Below are 14115 nucleotides of genomic sequence, written 5' to 3' on the forward strand. Positions count from 1 at the left end.
CTTTGCTGGGGATTTGGAGTTTTGGATTGTGGGATTGAGAGTAATCGGGAAATAATTGGTGACGGGTTCGCAAGCTCGCAGATTCAGAGTATCCCTTTCTACACACAGGACAAGCTAATGGAGCTTAATTTTTCTTGGCTGTACACAACAACGACGAGAGCGTATAATAACAAGATCGACGACACCTCTCTAGGATGCTTCGACATCCAAGGCTTCTTGGCTCTCCGGTCCGTGCTGCGATCCTCATCAGCTGAAGGCTCCACAGGGTGTCTAAACAGGTGATCTTCATCGTGCGAATGCGCAAGTACTTTGATGGTGTTTTGTAAACCAACAGTTCGCAGCAGCCTTCGACAAAATATTTGATTGTATACGATGGTTTCTTTCCATCGAGAATGTACCAAACTTTTCTAGTGTAATCGTTGGTGCCTCTCCGTAGTTCGGACACTTTTTAATGTCAGGGTAATAATTTAGCACGAAAAAGCGTGGTAGTTCTTGATCTCTGGAAAGACCCTCGTGTAATTTATATACGTGTTTGCATGAAAATATTTGTTAACTACATGGCTCGTCGTGGTTTGCTGCAGAATATATAATGAATATATTTTAAATGATGCATAAGCGATGGATGGATTTGGATTAAAATATTTTGAAAAGATATGTGCTTCTGTGCTCTTTAAAGAAAAATCTGCATGGATTTTAAATGATATGAGAGGCCCAGATTAGATGGTAATTAACAGCCTAAAACTTTTTATCAAGGGTAATTTTGTCTCAAGCCCGTATGCATTCATTCAGTCACTGCCCTTCATCCTCTCTCTCGTTCTTCTCCGCCTCCGATGCTAGCCCGCCCACGTAGGCCTAGCATGGTTTTAAATCTCCCGCTATAGCTGCCGCTATCTCCCGCTATAGCTGTTTTAGAAAGGTTTTAATTATTTGCTCTCATGTATAATTTAGCCGTTATAGCTCCATTTAGCCCGCTATAGCTGTTTGACAAGCTAACCGCTAAATATCTTAGCCCGTTATTTAAAACATTGAGGCCTAGGCGCCTAGCACATCAGTTGTGGCTCCTTATTGTTTCTTGAATATTGGTGGCAGGCTATCAGCGGCCATGGCGCAATTTTGCTGCCAAGATCAGTGACATAAGCCGTCGCCATGCTCCATATAAATGAAAAGCTAATGAACTCATTGATGCTTGCTTCTCGATCACATGGTGCAGTGCCAACAATAGCTGGATGATTGTAAGCGAGAGAATGATTGGAGTTTGGGATGCTCAACGGCCAAGTTTTTGTAGCGCGATAGATCCAAATGCCATATGGCCAGGCACCAGGTGTTCATCATTGTGACGGCGGCGAGCAGGAAACAGTTGCCGAAGCTTTGATGTGGGATTCGGACTGATAGGATCAGAGATTAAAACTCCCTCATGCACGAAATAACCCTTTATAAATGATGTTTATGCTGTTAACTAACTTTTAATCTGGGTTTCTCATTTTCTTTAAAATCTGTGCGGTTTTTTCTTTGAACATCATAGATCACATCTCTTTTGGAAATGATTTAAGTGCGATGATTTAGTACGTATATCATCACAGGTGGGCTGGTGGTTGAAAAAATTTTCTCCCCATAGAAAAATAGAAGTACCTCATCTACAAAATTGTTTTTCCAGTAGTGTACTGCTCCCTCCGTCTCAAAATATAAGCATTTTGTAGCGCCCGTTCTGTCGTGACGCCTAGCGGGAAAAAAATTAAATTCTAAAAACCCTAATTGCGAAAATTGTTTCTTCACTTGCAGTCAGTCTCCGTGCCTTTCCGGATCTCGAATCCCCGACCTATCATCAAATCCAAACCCTAATCTTAATTTCCCTTCCCAAATCGAATTCCTCCGCAAAAGTCTATTTTGCTTCTCTCAGGTTCGGTGGGCCGATTTCCTCTCGGCCCATCTCTCTCTCCCTCTCTCTCTCTCTTCCTTTCTCCCTCGCTCTGCCCGTGCGCCGCGCGCGCGTGCGCATGAGCCGCGCCGCGCCGAGCGCCTCTCCCTCGGCTCTCCCCTCCCTCGCTCTACTCGTACGCCACACGCGCGCGCGTGCGCGTGAGCCGACGCCGAGCCGAGCGCCCTCCGCCCTCGCTGCCGCTTCCCGCCAACGCCGCCCAAATCGTCGCGTCGCCCCGTTGCTTCCCGCGCGCGCACGCCGTGGTGGCCGACCGGCCAGTCGCCGCCGCCGTCAGCACCTGCCGCGCCTGCCCCGCGTCTGCCGCCCGTGTTGCCGCTCTGCTCCAAACCGGTCCGCCATCATCGCCGTCGTCATCGACCCGGCCCCGCCACCTCCGCGCGCTAGCTCCCAAGGGATGGAGGCCGAGCTCCTCCTCCCTCTGCCGCGTTGCCCTCTCCCTCCTCCTTTTCCCAAAGTGGCAAGGGGCAAGCCCCCCTTTCTCTCCTCCTTTTCCCTTTTCTCTTCCACCGGCGTCACCTCCCCCCTTGTCGCCATTTTGGCCGCGACCGCCGAGCGCTAGCTCGCTCCCTTGACCGCCCTAGGTCGGTTCCCAAACCGACATCGCCTCCTATTTAACCAAGGTGCCCTCCCATCGATTCCTCCTCCCGTTTCGCTCACCACCACCGAGCCATTGCCGCCCCTCTATCTCGCCTCCGCCGTTCATCGCAAAGCACCGGGAGAGCTGGTGCGTGCGAAGGACGCGTGAAGGGGACTTCGGGCGCATCGTCTTCCTCCGCTTCCCCGGCCCGAGGCCAGAGAGATCACTCCCGTGCCGTCGGCCCATCGTCACTGCGCCCCGTCCCGCACGGTAGTGCATCTCCCCGTTCTCCCTCCTTGTTCCCCCTCTTCCCCTTAGCTTTCGATAGAAGCTTGTGTAGCCTCCCCGTAGCTAGCTGGCCGCCCCAAGCCTTGCCGCCGCCCACTGTGTGCTCGCCGCCGTCGCCGCCCGAGCTCGGTAGCGCCTCTCGTCGCCGGCCACCCTCGGTGCGTTTCCTCCTAATCCGGCGCAAGGAATGCAATCCCGAGGTCGTGTAGATGCTCTAGTCCGGAGGAATCGAACCCTAGTCGTCTCGCCGTTGTTCCCCTCTTCTCTCGCCGCCGGTGGCCGCCACCGCAATCCGCCGCCGACGAACTCCCTCCGGCGAATCCAAGCCGTTGGCTCGCTCCCTCTCGTTCCCCCTCGTCATTCCGGTGTACACCCCGTCGCTCCTCGTCGTCGCACGGCGTCCCGGAGAAACTGCCGCCGCCCGCCGTCCATTCGCGGTCGGCGCCTTCATCTTCCTCCAGACGGCCCGCGTGGCAGCCACGTAGGCGCCACGTCGGTGCCACCTCGGCACGGCCGAATCGGCTGACCTGGTCAGCCGCTCCCTCCGTTCCACCCTCCCCGTGCGCATGGTCCACGGTGAGCCGTGAGGCTACGCGTGGGCCCGCCGCGCACCGCGTCCTTCGTGAACCCCGCGCGCGCCGCGCCTCCCCTTCCCAAACCCTAGCACGCCCCGCGTGCACCTCGGTCACGGTGAGCCGAGCCGCCGACAAGCGGGTCCCACTCGGGACCACGCGAGATGGACCCGGCCCACCGGCTCCCTCTCTCTCCTCCCCGCCCGCGCGCACGCCTTGGGCCGCCTTCTCGGGCCGGCCAGCCCGTTAAGTTCGGCCAAGCCGCCCCTTTCTCTCGGGCCGCGCCCTAGCCGCCCGAGGGAAGTATAATTCCCCTCCCTCTTTCTTTTCTTTTCTTTTCTCAAAAAGGATTTAAATAAATCCTTTTCCTTTAGATCAAAAATCCAATAATCTTAGAAATTCAATATCTTCTCAACCGTATGTCCGTTTGACTCCGTTCAACTTCCAAAATTCCTCAAATCTCGAGATCTTCTAATGGCAGCTTAGACGTCAATAATAGGGCTTTATTTTTGCCGTTTGTTGAGTTGCCCCGTTTCGCGTGTAGTTTTGGAGCCCAAAGACCCGCAGTGCGAGGATTTCGAGGATCAAGCTCAAGGTCTCGAGCAAGGCAAGTCACCTTTGATCATCTTGCACCTATAATTTAAATCTAAGTATTTCTTTTCCGCAAATATTGCATGAATAGGATCTACACAAGTAATTCGGCCGCGGCTTGCGAGATAGCCTGCCGGCCCCCAATCCTAATTGCTGCAATTACCCTCCGTGAATTATTGAACACTTAACCCTCCTTTGTCGACTGTTGTGCTTCGATGTACGGGCCTTCGGGCACGCGCATCGGAACACCTCCCCTCAAATATAAAACATCCAGCGATGGGTAAAACTTGGGTTTTACAAAAGACTTGGAAAACCCGACACCTGGGTCGGTGCTTGCGAACTAAATGAATTTCCAAAATCGCGGACCGGGGAATGTACCGGGAGTACGGTTTCCCGCTCTTGCACTTAAGGACCGTTTCCTTGGAATTTCATCCGAACATAAGACAAGTGCGACCACATGGGTGGAATGGGACACCCCTAGCTGAGTAACTAGCTAATCGGGCGAACCATGATGCCAAGAGACATGTGGATTCAACGGGGTGGTGCCGGGGAGAACCCCCGGGTTTCCTGGCACAGTATGGTCTGGGACCTAATCTGGTGTTGGTCTGGGACCCCTCTCGTTGGCATATTTTGAACCTGTGTCGGCTTTCGAAATGCCTTGTCATGAAAGCCTTAAGGTCTCTAGACGTGGCCGTTCTGCACGGGCTGGATGACCCGGGTTAGTAATGTCGTGTGGGTAAAGTGTACCCCCTCTGCAGAGGTTATTAAACTGTTCGAACAGCCGTGCCCACGGTCACGGGCGGATGTGAGGTGATTCCTAGCGTAGTTTTGTTTGACTACTGTTTTGTGAAATTGCTGCTGTGGAATGGGTTTGATGTTTGGTAAATCTGCGGTTGATGGGATCAGCCAGGCCCGGTTGGCCGTTTTAAGGTTGTTGGCCGGGTGCTAACCTTGAATCAATTCTTCTAGGAGCAAGTCGGTTACGATGTGTTTTAGGGTTTCGGCCTAGTTCCCAAGTCGCGCCTGTGATGTTTGGTCCAAGTCTTGGCTTCCGCTTTTCCTTTTGTAATGCAGTTACGAGCTCGGGATTTGTTCGCAGCCCAACATGGCTGTACTTCTACTCTTTAATAAAGAGACCACTGTTGCTGTGATATTCTGTCTCCCTGTGATACCAGCACTGTTTCCTGGGATTGGTATCGATTAACAGGTTAATTTGGAGCGTCACGGGCTAGTTCCGTTCGGGGCTAGTTCGGGGCGTGACACATTTTTAGCATAGTGATAAGTCAAACATTTTTAACTTAAACTATTAATAGCAAAAAAATTAAAAAAAATCAATAATGTAGAATTGATGTTACTAGATTTATCATTAAACAAACTATCATAATATGTAACTCTTTTTATTTAAAGCATCTTATTTTGATAGATATTGTTGGTCAAAGTGATATCTCGGAGGCCGTGTCAGGATAAAAATGCTTATATTTTAGGACTGAGGGAGTACTCCCTCCATTCTAAAATATAAGGCACAACCACCCTTAACCCAAAGACTAAGAAATAATTATTATCATCTCCTAGTTTGAATCATCCTAATAAATATAATGCATGCATCCAATAGAATTAGAGATCTTGATGGTGGAGGATTTAAAAAAGTCATAATTAATTGTATGCATGCATGCATGCCTTATATTATGGAACATCTAAAAAAAGTAGTTGTGCCTTATATTATGGAACGGAGGAGTATTAGAGCAAGTTCAATAGTATAGCCAACTACTAGCTCCAATTCATCTATAGCCAATCTAATAGCTCATTCATACAATAGTTACATACAACACTATTAATACCTAGTCCCACCTGTTATAGACACACTGCGTCTTGGAGTCCGTACTACAGCTGGCTACAAATCTGTAGCCCGTTGCTCTTCTCTCTCCTGATTTATCTTTTTAAAATATGTTTGCAGCTGACTTATAGCCTGCTATTGTATCTGCTCTTAGAGCACCCGCAATGGTAAAGTAAGATGCTCTCTATAAAACATGTACATCTCAGCAATAGACTAGATTAATAGTAAACCACCTTAATAGTATGTCTACATGGGTATCTATAGCTCTCTCATGTATTATCTCGTTTTTCTCTATAAACTATCTCTAAGTTATTAGATAGCTTTGCTCTCTCTTTTTATTTAATATCTTTCAAGTAGAAAAATATGCTGACATGGATCTCTTATAGAGAGTTTTATAGATAACCATTATGGATGCTCTTAGTTAATGCTGACACAATGGACAGCAGGAAAAACATGGAACAGAGAGAGAGAGAGAGCACCAACCAAAGGGCGTTTACGAGATAGCAGAACAAAGAGAGTAGGCACATTAATTCACGAGCGAAAGAGTGCAAACCAGAGCACACAGCTACGTACACACATATCTCAAGCACCATCTAACATTCTTCTAGATCATATGGGCATGGTCCGCATGGAAGGCACTGGGAATGAAAACCCCTCCTCCGATGATCAATTCAGGGCAAATTTGCTGTTCTCTCGCGGCCATCAGCCGTGGCATGGCGGACGCACTGTACACAGATGGAGGGACAGCCAGAGAACAAGATTGGCATCCGTGCACTACGCCGGTGTTTGGTCTTGGACGCCGTCGTGCTTATCCGTGAATTCTTCTATCACGACGAACTCCGGTGATGGGAACTTGGGAAGACGAGCATCGATAATTAATTTCTTATCCCATTAAAATTGTACTTAGAATTGGCACGCACCAGAACAAGGATTAGCCAGCAGTGGCTAGAGTAGCTAAACTCATGCGTGTTGAATAGTCCCACATTGGTTATGGAAGGGTAAAGAACCTAAGATATAAGTGGGGGAGCCCCTCACCTCAACAACTAGCTTTTGGGGTGGGAAAGACCCTTTACGATCCTACAATTGGTATCAAAGCTTGACTAGTTTAACATCTCTGGCCCGATGTACCGTGGGCTGGTAGGGCCTGGATACGGTGAAGGGCCGAGGGACACCAAATTGGTGTGAAGGGGAAGGGCGGATCCTACACTGCGAGCTGGACCACGAGTAAATGCGTTCATTCACATTGATCAGTGCTGACGTGCACTTTGAACGCATGCAGTCTGTTTTTGTTTTTGTTTTTTTTACTGGTACCCTGGTCCCATTGTTTAGAAATTTGAACTTAATAATTAACTCTCAATTAAAAGAAATTTCACAAGAGCTTTCACTTGGAATAGTATATATGTAGGCTTCGAAATTTTAAATTTCTGGTGGAGGCATGCACTTATAATTGGCAGATGCCACATGCTCACACATATACATCTTCTATTAGTTGTCTCACACTTTTTGGTCACACATACATGCTGAGTCAGCCTATTAAAAATGCCAGCAGCAAAATATGGATCAAGATAGCAAAATGGGTTGCGAGCTAGCATAAGGAGAGAGGACAAAGAACAGATCACTTTATCACATATATATTCAGTATAAGCATATATGCATACAACATGTCAACTAGCCCCTGAGTCATAACAACATTCTTTTTCCTGATCGTGAGAATGGAAGGTAATGGGAATCCTGGTGTCCGCTCCTAGGACCTATTCATGAGGTGAAGATACACTGAAGGGGAAGGCCACGTTAGTCCCGGTTCGTAAGAGATCCGAGAGATTTACAATTTTCACTGACTGGTTCTCCAGTAGTGATATGGGCGTAGATCTTTGCCATGCATCATCAGAACAACTGCGCAGTAAGGGCTATATGCAGAGAATGCTAAGGGACAGGATATCCATAGAATACAAGTACAATGTATATATTAGAAAGAGTAAATTGCACTAGCGGCTCTTAAACTTGTAACAAGGTTTCACTTAGGTACACGAACTTACAACGCGTGCATCAAGGTCTCTAAACTTGGTTTAATGTATCATTCTAGTCCAAAGCCTCGTTTGACTGTGGTCTTACCTACGTGGCATACCACGTGAATGATGACATGGCACAAATTTTACTTTCTCTTTTTTTCTCTCCTTCCTCCACCTCTGGATGCATTCATGGCAGGCAAAGGGAGAGAGGGAGAGACTGTGCCTACCACCGGAGGCAGAGGCGCCAGTGCCGAAGTCAGCTCGTCGTCGGAGCGGAGGCTGGGGGGACAACGACAACACCAACAGCAGTGGCGGGGCTCGGTCTTTGCCTCCAACTCAAGCGTTGAGAATGAGTGGCATTGGGTGACAACGAAAATGGCACGGAGACAGTGACAACGAGCGGTGTGGTGGCTCCCCAATGAGATCACACTCCCCCATGCAAAGCTCGTCACCGCCAATCTAGTCATCCCCCATCACACAAAGCTCGCCGCCATCGATCACATCGACCTATGTAGCGTGGAGCTCATCGCCCTCCACCGCACGGAGCTCGTCACCCTTCACTTCACCAACAGACCTGCCCACTGAGGTCGCGACCGAATCCAACAAAATTATGGCCGGATCCGGCGAGCTCGCTATCCTCATCACCGTTGCGGTCCCCCAACCATCGTGAGGAGAGGAAAGAGAGCTTCAGCTCATTTTCCTCTGCCTTACAGAGCTCGCTACCGCCAATCACGTCAACCTCCACTGTACGGAACTCATCGCCTCCACTGGCCGACCTACCCGCCGAGGTTGCGACCGGATCCAGCAAGATTGCGGCCGGATCCGGTGAACTCGCTATCCTTGTCGCCGCTGTGGTCCCCTGACCGTCGTGAGGAGAGGGGAGAGCTTGACACTGCCAATACCGTCGCCCTCCACCTGGGTGTTTGTCAGGGAAGGGAGAGGCGACCTGATCTGCAGAGAGAGAGAGAGAGAGAGAGGCCACGCCACCGGGGATGGGAGAGGCGGCGCTGCCGCCTGCGGTGAGCGGAGTGGGAGGAGAGGCATCGTTGGCGTTTGGCCCTCTGCTGGCATTGGGGAGAAAAGGTGGTGGGGAGGGGATGAGGGTGGAAGAAGGGAGACATTATTTTTTTTTCAAAATTACATGTCATTGTCCACGTGGCATGCCATGTAGGCAAGATTACGGTCAAATGAGACTTTGGATCGGAATGATACATTAAACCAATTTTAGGGATCTCGATACGCATTTTGTAAGTTCGTGGACCTAAGTGAAAGCTCAGTTTAAGAACCGCTAGTGCAATTTACTCTATCAGAGATTACTACGCAAATCTTTCATGAATCTGGCTTTATGTGCTGTGAAACTCGGTTTGGGAAGAGCAGCAGCATTGTGAAATGAAAGGTTTTTCATCCAGCTTTTTTCTGCAGAGGAGTGCGGCCAAGAATCTTCAAGGTGCAAAATGTGTAGAGCAAATCATTTACATGTGTACCCTATACACAAGTTAATTTATAAAACGGCATTGTACAAGCGGTTTTGTTTTCGCCACCACCATTAGGTTTCCTTCCCTAGCCATTTTATGCTAGAATTGATCAAGCATTTGTGTGAGAGCACTTCCATTCTTTTGTTTGGACAGTAAAAGAGCAACATACTACACCACTATATTATACACCATTTCTAATATGTACAAATATGTAATAAGTGCGGGCAACTATAAGGTGATGCTGGTTAGTTGGCAGTACTTCATATCTATTGTCCCAAATTGAAGGATGAGTTAAAGACTAGTGAGGATGACTAACTGCTGCAGCCTACAAATAGGTGAGAAAAATAGTGTTATTTTGCTTGGTTTGAGAGGACCAATACACATGTGCCCTGTGGTAGCTGATCTTGCGAGCTATTGAAGATACATATCCAGAATTACGGCCAGAAGAGTTTTGAATACCATTGGATCGCATCTTTCTACTTGCCTCGATCCTCCATATATATATACATATACTCCTCGAGCTAATTACATTCTTTATCATGAGGACGTCGGGAAGCCTCGTCGTTTGAAGCAATCTCATGAAACGGATGCGTGCACACAACAATTAATTAATTGTGATCTGCTGTAGAATCTAGCATACATCCATGTAAAATTGGATGGCTCGATCGATCGGATGGATTTTGTACTGCTTGTGTAGTGCATATATATATATATCCTATTACAATTAAGTTGCGTGCTGGAAAATTCTTTTTGAGCAATGAGGTGCACACTAATGCATCCCTGTGTGCTCTCTAACAATGACAAAATTTTGGACATCCAAGTCAAAGCAAATTTAATACTCCTAGCAAATTTTGCTGGGATCAAAAGCATAACAAAATTTGTGGTTATCAAAGTCATGGAAAATTTAACAAGGTCTTACCCAATTTAGAGGGGATTTGAAAGCATCTAAAAATTTAAGATTTAGTAAAATCAATTGCGCTTATTAAAAAATATAGACCAAAACTATTTTTCATTGGGGGAGATGGTTTTTTCATCCCTCGAAGGAATATCCTATACTATTCAACATCCCCTCATATCTTACATGCGTTTAAATAGTTATAAAAATTAAGAAAAAATAACAAGATAGTGGAATATAAGATATATCACTTAAAAAACATACAAGGTCAAATTTAGAACCTACAAGTTATAATAAAAGAAAATTAATTAAAATTAGTTGATGTAAATTCACAGTTATATTTGTTAGAACTTGTAGAAGTCGAATTTAAGCTTACATGTTTACATAGTGATATATCTCATATTAATCTATCTTATCAATTTTTTCAATAAGCTTTAATAACTATTTAGGTAACATAACAAAATAAGTGGATATCACCTCAAGACATAAAACAATCTCCCGGTACAGTGCGTGGGATTTGCTGAAACTGTGATAGCCTATTACCAGAGACAGCTCATAATTGGCAATAACTGCACAAAACGGGAAAATTAAAGAACTCTCTGATGATCTGAACTAAGCTCCCCACTTTCCACAAACACATGAAGTACGTATAACTACCTTTGATGGAGTTTTGAATGGTCTTTAGCTAATGACATGTGCGGAGTATATGCGAGTTGCACAAAGGAGAAAAGAGCAGGGGAGCTGAGTAGCTGTGTGTGGTTGGCTGGTTGCAAAGAATAATATACCAACAACTATATACTACAACCTCGGAGTTCATCGTTGAATCTGAGGAGCTCGGACTGTAAACCTGCAAACTAAGGTTGCAAATCCAATCTAGGCTCAACCCGAACGATAAACCCTGCATGGTTATTGCTGCCAAGAGACAAAGAGGAAGAATTTCCCCAAATCCAGCCAACCAAAGACTTAATCCGAAGATGATGGCGAAGAACATGCTGTCTTGGTAACTCGATGGAGAAGGTTGAAGAAGAGGAGATCATCCGAGTCACATCCACGCCATTGCAGGACACATCTGCACCACCGACGCCGTCGCAGATTGCAACGGCGCAGCCGACGCCGCCACGGGCAGCATCGGCGCGGCCGACGCCGCCGCGGGCAGCAACCGCACGGTCGCCACCGCCACGGGCCGCAACCGCACGGCCGACGCCGCCGCAGGCAGCAACCGCATGGCCGCCACCACCACGGGCCGCAACCGCACGGCCGCCGCCGCCGCGGGCCGCATCCGCGTTGCCACCGCCGCCGCGGGACGCGTCAGTGCGTCTGCCCCCGCCACGGGCCGCATCCGTGAGGCCGCCGCCGCCGCAGACCGAAACCAAGTCGCCGCCGCCGCCGCAGACTGCATCCGAGCCGCTGTTGCCGCCGCAGGTCGCAACCGAGCCTCCGCCACCATCTCGGACCAGATCCGCGTCGCTGCCGTCGTCTCGGGTCGATTCCGCGTCGCCATCTCCATCACGAGCTGCATCCGCGTCGAATCCGCCTCCATCTCCAACTTCCATACCACACCAACGAGGAGAAAACGGGAAGAACCCGACCTAACGAGACTAGCCCGACTACTTAGCTATACTAGGGGAGGGGGGGCGACCCCTCTCCCTCCCGCCGCCGGCGACGAGGCCGCCGGAATCAAGGAGGAAGAGGGGTCGAGAGAGGGGGATTTACTGTAGCAAGAGAGGTGATGCTCACACCAAAATCTACGGCTTTGCAACAAACCTCTCGTATGTGTCGTTTCCATGGAGGCAGCCGAAGGGGTTTACCGGTTCGTCAAGCGGAGTACACATCATTAGAGGCCCTTGGATGCAATCGTCGCGGCATTGCCGCAGTACCCTGTCGTTTTGCTCCTTCTTTGCTGCTTAGTTTCATTAGGAAGTTTGCTTCCAATTTTCAGTTGATCTCTCTTATTAAAGATGGTCCAGCTCTTATGTTTATTATGGACGATGTATTGGGGAATTCAATTCCCCTAAATGCTGTCGTTTAATAAAGCGTGTTATGTTTTTCAAAAAAAAAATATATATACTACAACCTTATCGGGTATATATATATATAGCTTGCCCGAGCACTAGAGCACGCACAGTCCAGCCCCCTCTACTATAAGGCAAAATTCCGCATGCGCTCTATGTTGAAATAATCCATATTCTTGTGTGCTGCAATGAAGAAAACAAAGGAATGTTCCATTTCCAATTCAATTGTAGGCATGGGTGGCACTAGAAATCCTGTTGACTCGATCTGTGTAAAACTAGTTACTCATGCCACATGAGCTGTTGATATCATGAATCTAGATCAGTCAACAAGGTGGATCTACTGCACAAGATGTACGGCAGAAGTTGGCATGGTATACTTGTGTAAGAATGAGGCTACTATTCTACCGTTCTTGTTCAGCGCTTAATTTGGGATTTTTTTAAAGTACCCATGGATCAATGTGGGCCGTTCAAGGATGGGATCCAACGGAGGATGTACGTTGCTACTGCACCTAGTGTAACAGGGTGCAGTAGTGTAGTAGAATGGTAATTCTGCAAAAAAAAATTGTTGTGGCATTTTTGAAAATTTAGGTTTGGCAGAGGGTGTGATTTGTTCTTGGGTCTATAAAAATACAGTCCAATTATGAAATAAAAAGAAAAATAATTAATCAATTGCTTTAGAAAGAGTTACTTAAACTGAAAGCACAGTTGCAGAAAATAATTAAGGTTTAGATCCCTTGTGATTAGTTAGCAGAATCGCAGGAAACAAATAAGGTTCAGAATCTTCAGGTTTTGTTTGCGACTAGTCAAGATAATCAATTGGTATATTATGAAGACTGAATTTCATAGCTTTTGAGGATTATCCATCATGAAGCTGCGAGCAAAACATGTATGTTCAAGATCAGCACTTGATGCCACAATTCTGGATATATTAAAATCAACACTTCATGCCGGGCGCAAGGAGAGCGAGAGGGGGCGCCGGCGCGCGGGCGCATTAGGTCGACGGGTGGCAGCGCGGCGTCAGGAGGCGGACGGGGCGAGTGGTGTCGAGTGTTGGCTTGCGCAAGGATGCGCACCGGCTGTTGGTAGTGAAAGGACGGCGCACATCGGGGTTGGAAGTGAAAGGGATGAACGGCGAACAGGCGGCGGCGCGTGCCCGTGCTCGCCGTGCGCCATGCCCGGCGAATTGGCCATGGAAACGATTGACTGATGTTTGGGCCGTCCTCCTTACGGCCAGTTTGGCAAGAGAGGGGAAGAGGAATGAGAGTTTCAAGAGGGAGTTGATGGTGAGATTAGTCATAGGAGTTACATTTTTAGTCCCCTTCCCTTGTTTGGTTTCACATCAAATTCCCTACATGTCTCACGAATTAACAGGCCTTGCCCAGGTAAGAGATTGGTGGCCCGTTTGGTTGGAGTGAGTTTTTAGGAGGGACTGAGAGTTTAGAGGGACGAGGCTATTAATTGTTTTGTTTGGTTGGGAGACATGAGAATTTTGGTGGGACGGGGATGGGGAATTGAGGAACGAACTCCCTCCTTTTCAATACCTGGATAGGGGCAGGTAATTGGGAGGGAATTCCTCCTTTACTTTTTCTAAGCAAATCTCAGCCATCCGTTTTTATTAATGACCTAATCTCCAAATAAACTCGCTATCAATTTCCATCACCTCTACCAAACAAGATATTGGGATTAAAAATCAAATTCCCATCTTAATCTCATCATCAATTCCCTCGTGTAAACTCTCAATCCCCTTCCCTCGAGTTACCAAACAAGCCATGGTGAGAATTGGACCTCTTAATTCCCTATCCCAAACCCCCTCGAATTCCCAAGTCTTCCAACCAAACTACAGACTTAAACTCCCAAATATCATAAACTCCCATTCCCATCACTAACTCCCTCCAACCAAACAGGCTCTTAGGGCCTGCCAAT

The 14115-nt window shown here is 47.8% G+C and overlaps 1 protein-coding gene across 1 annotated transcript; it reads right to left on the minus strand.

Annotated features, from left to right (window-relative positions):
- Positions 1-11222: 11222 nt before the first annotated feature.
- LOC127761519 (uncharacterized) lies at positions 11223-11856 on the minus strand. Its single transcript, XM_052285827.1, has one exon. The coding sequence runs from the start codon at positions 11718-11720 to the stop codon at positions 11223-11225; it is 498 nt and encodes a 165-aa protein (XP_052141787.1). The 5' UTR covers positions 11721-11856.
- Positions 11857-14115: the final 2259 nt, after the last annotated feature.

The sequence above is a fragment of the Oryza glaberrima genome, chromosome 2 (genome assembly GCF_000147395.1).
Source record: "Oryza glaberrima chromosome 2, OglaRS2, whole genome shotgun sequence".
Taxonomy (NCBI): Eukaryota; Viridiplantae; Streptophyta; class Magnoliopsida; order Poales; family Poaceae; genus Oryza; species Oryza glaberrima.

Coding starts and splice junctions, on each gene's coding strand:
- LOC127761519 (XM_052285827.1), bottom strand. CDS start 11,720: ATGGAGGCGGATTCGACGCGGATGCAGCTCGTGATGGAGATGGCGACG.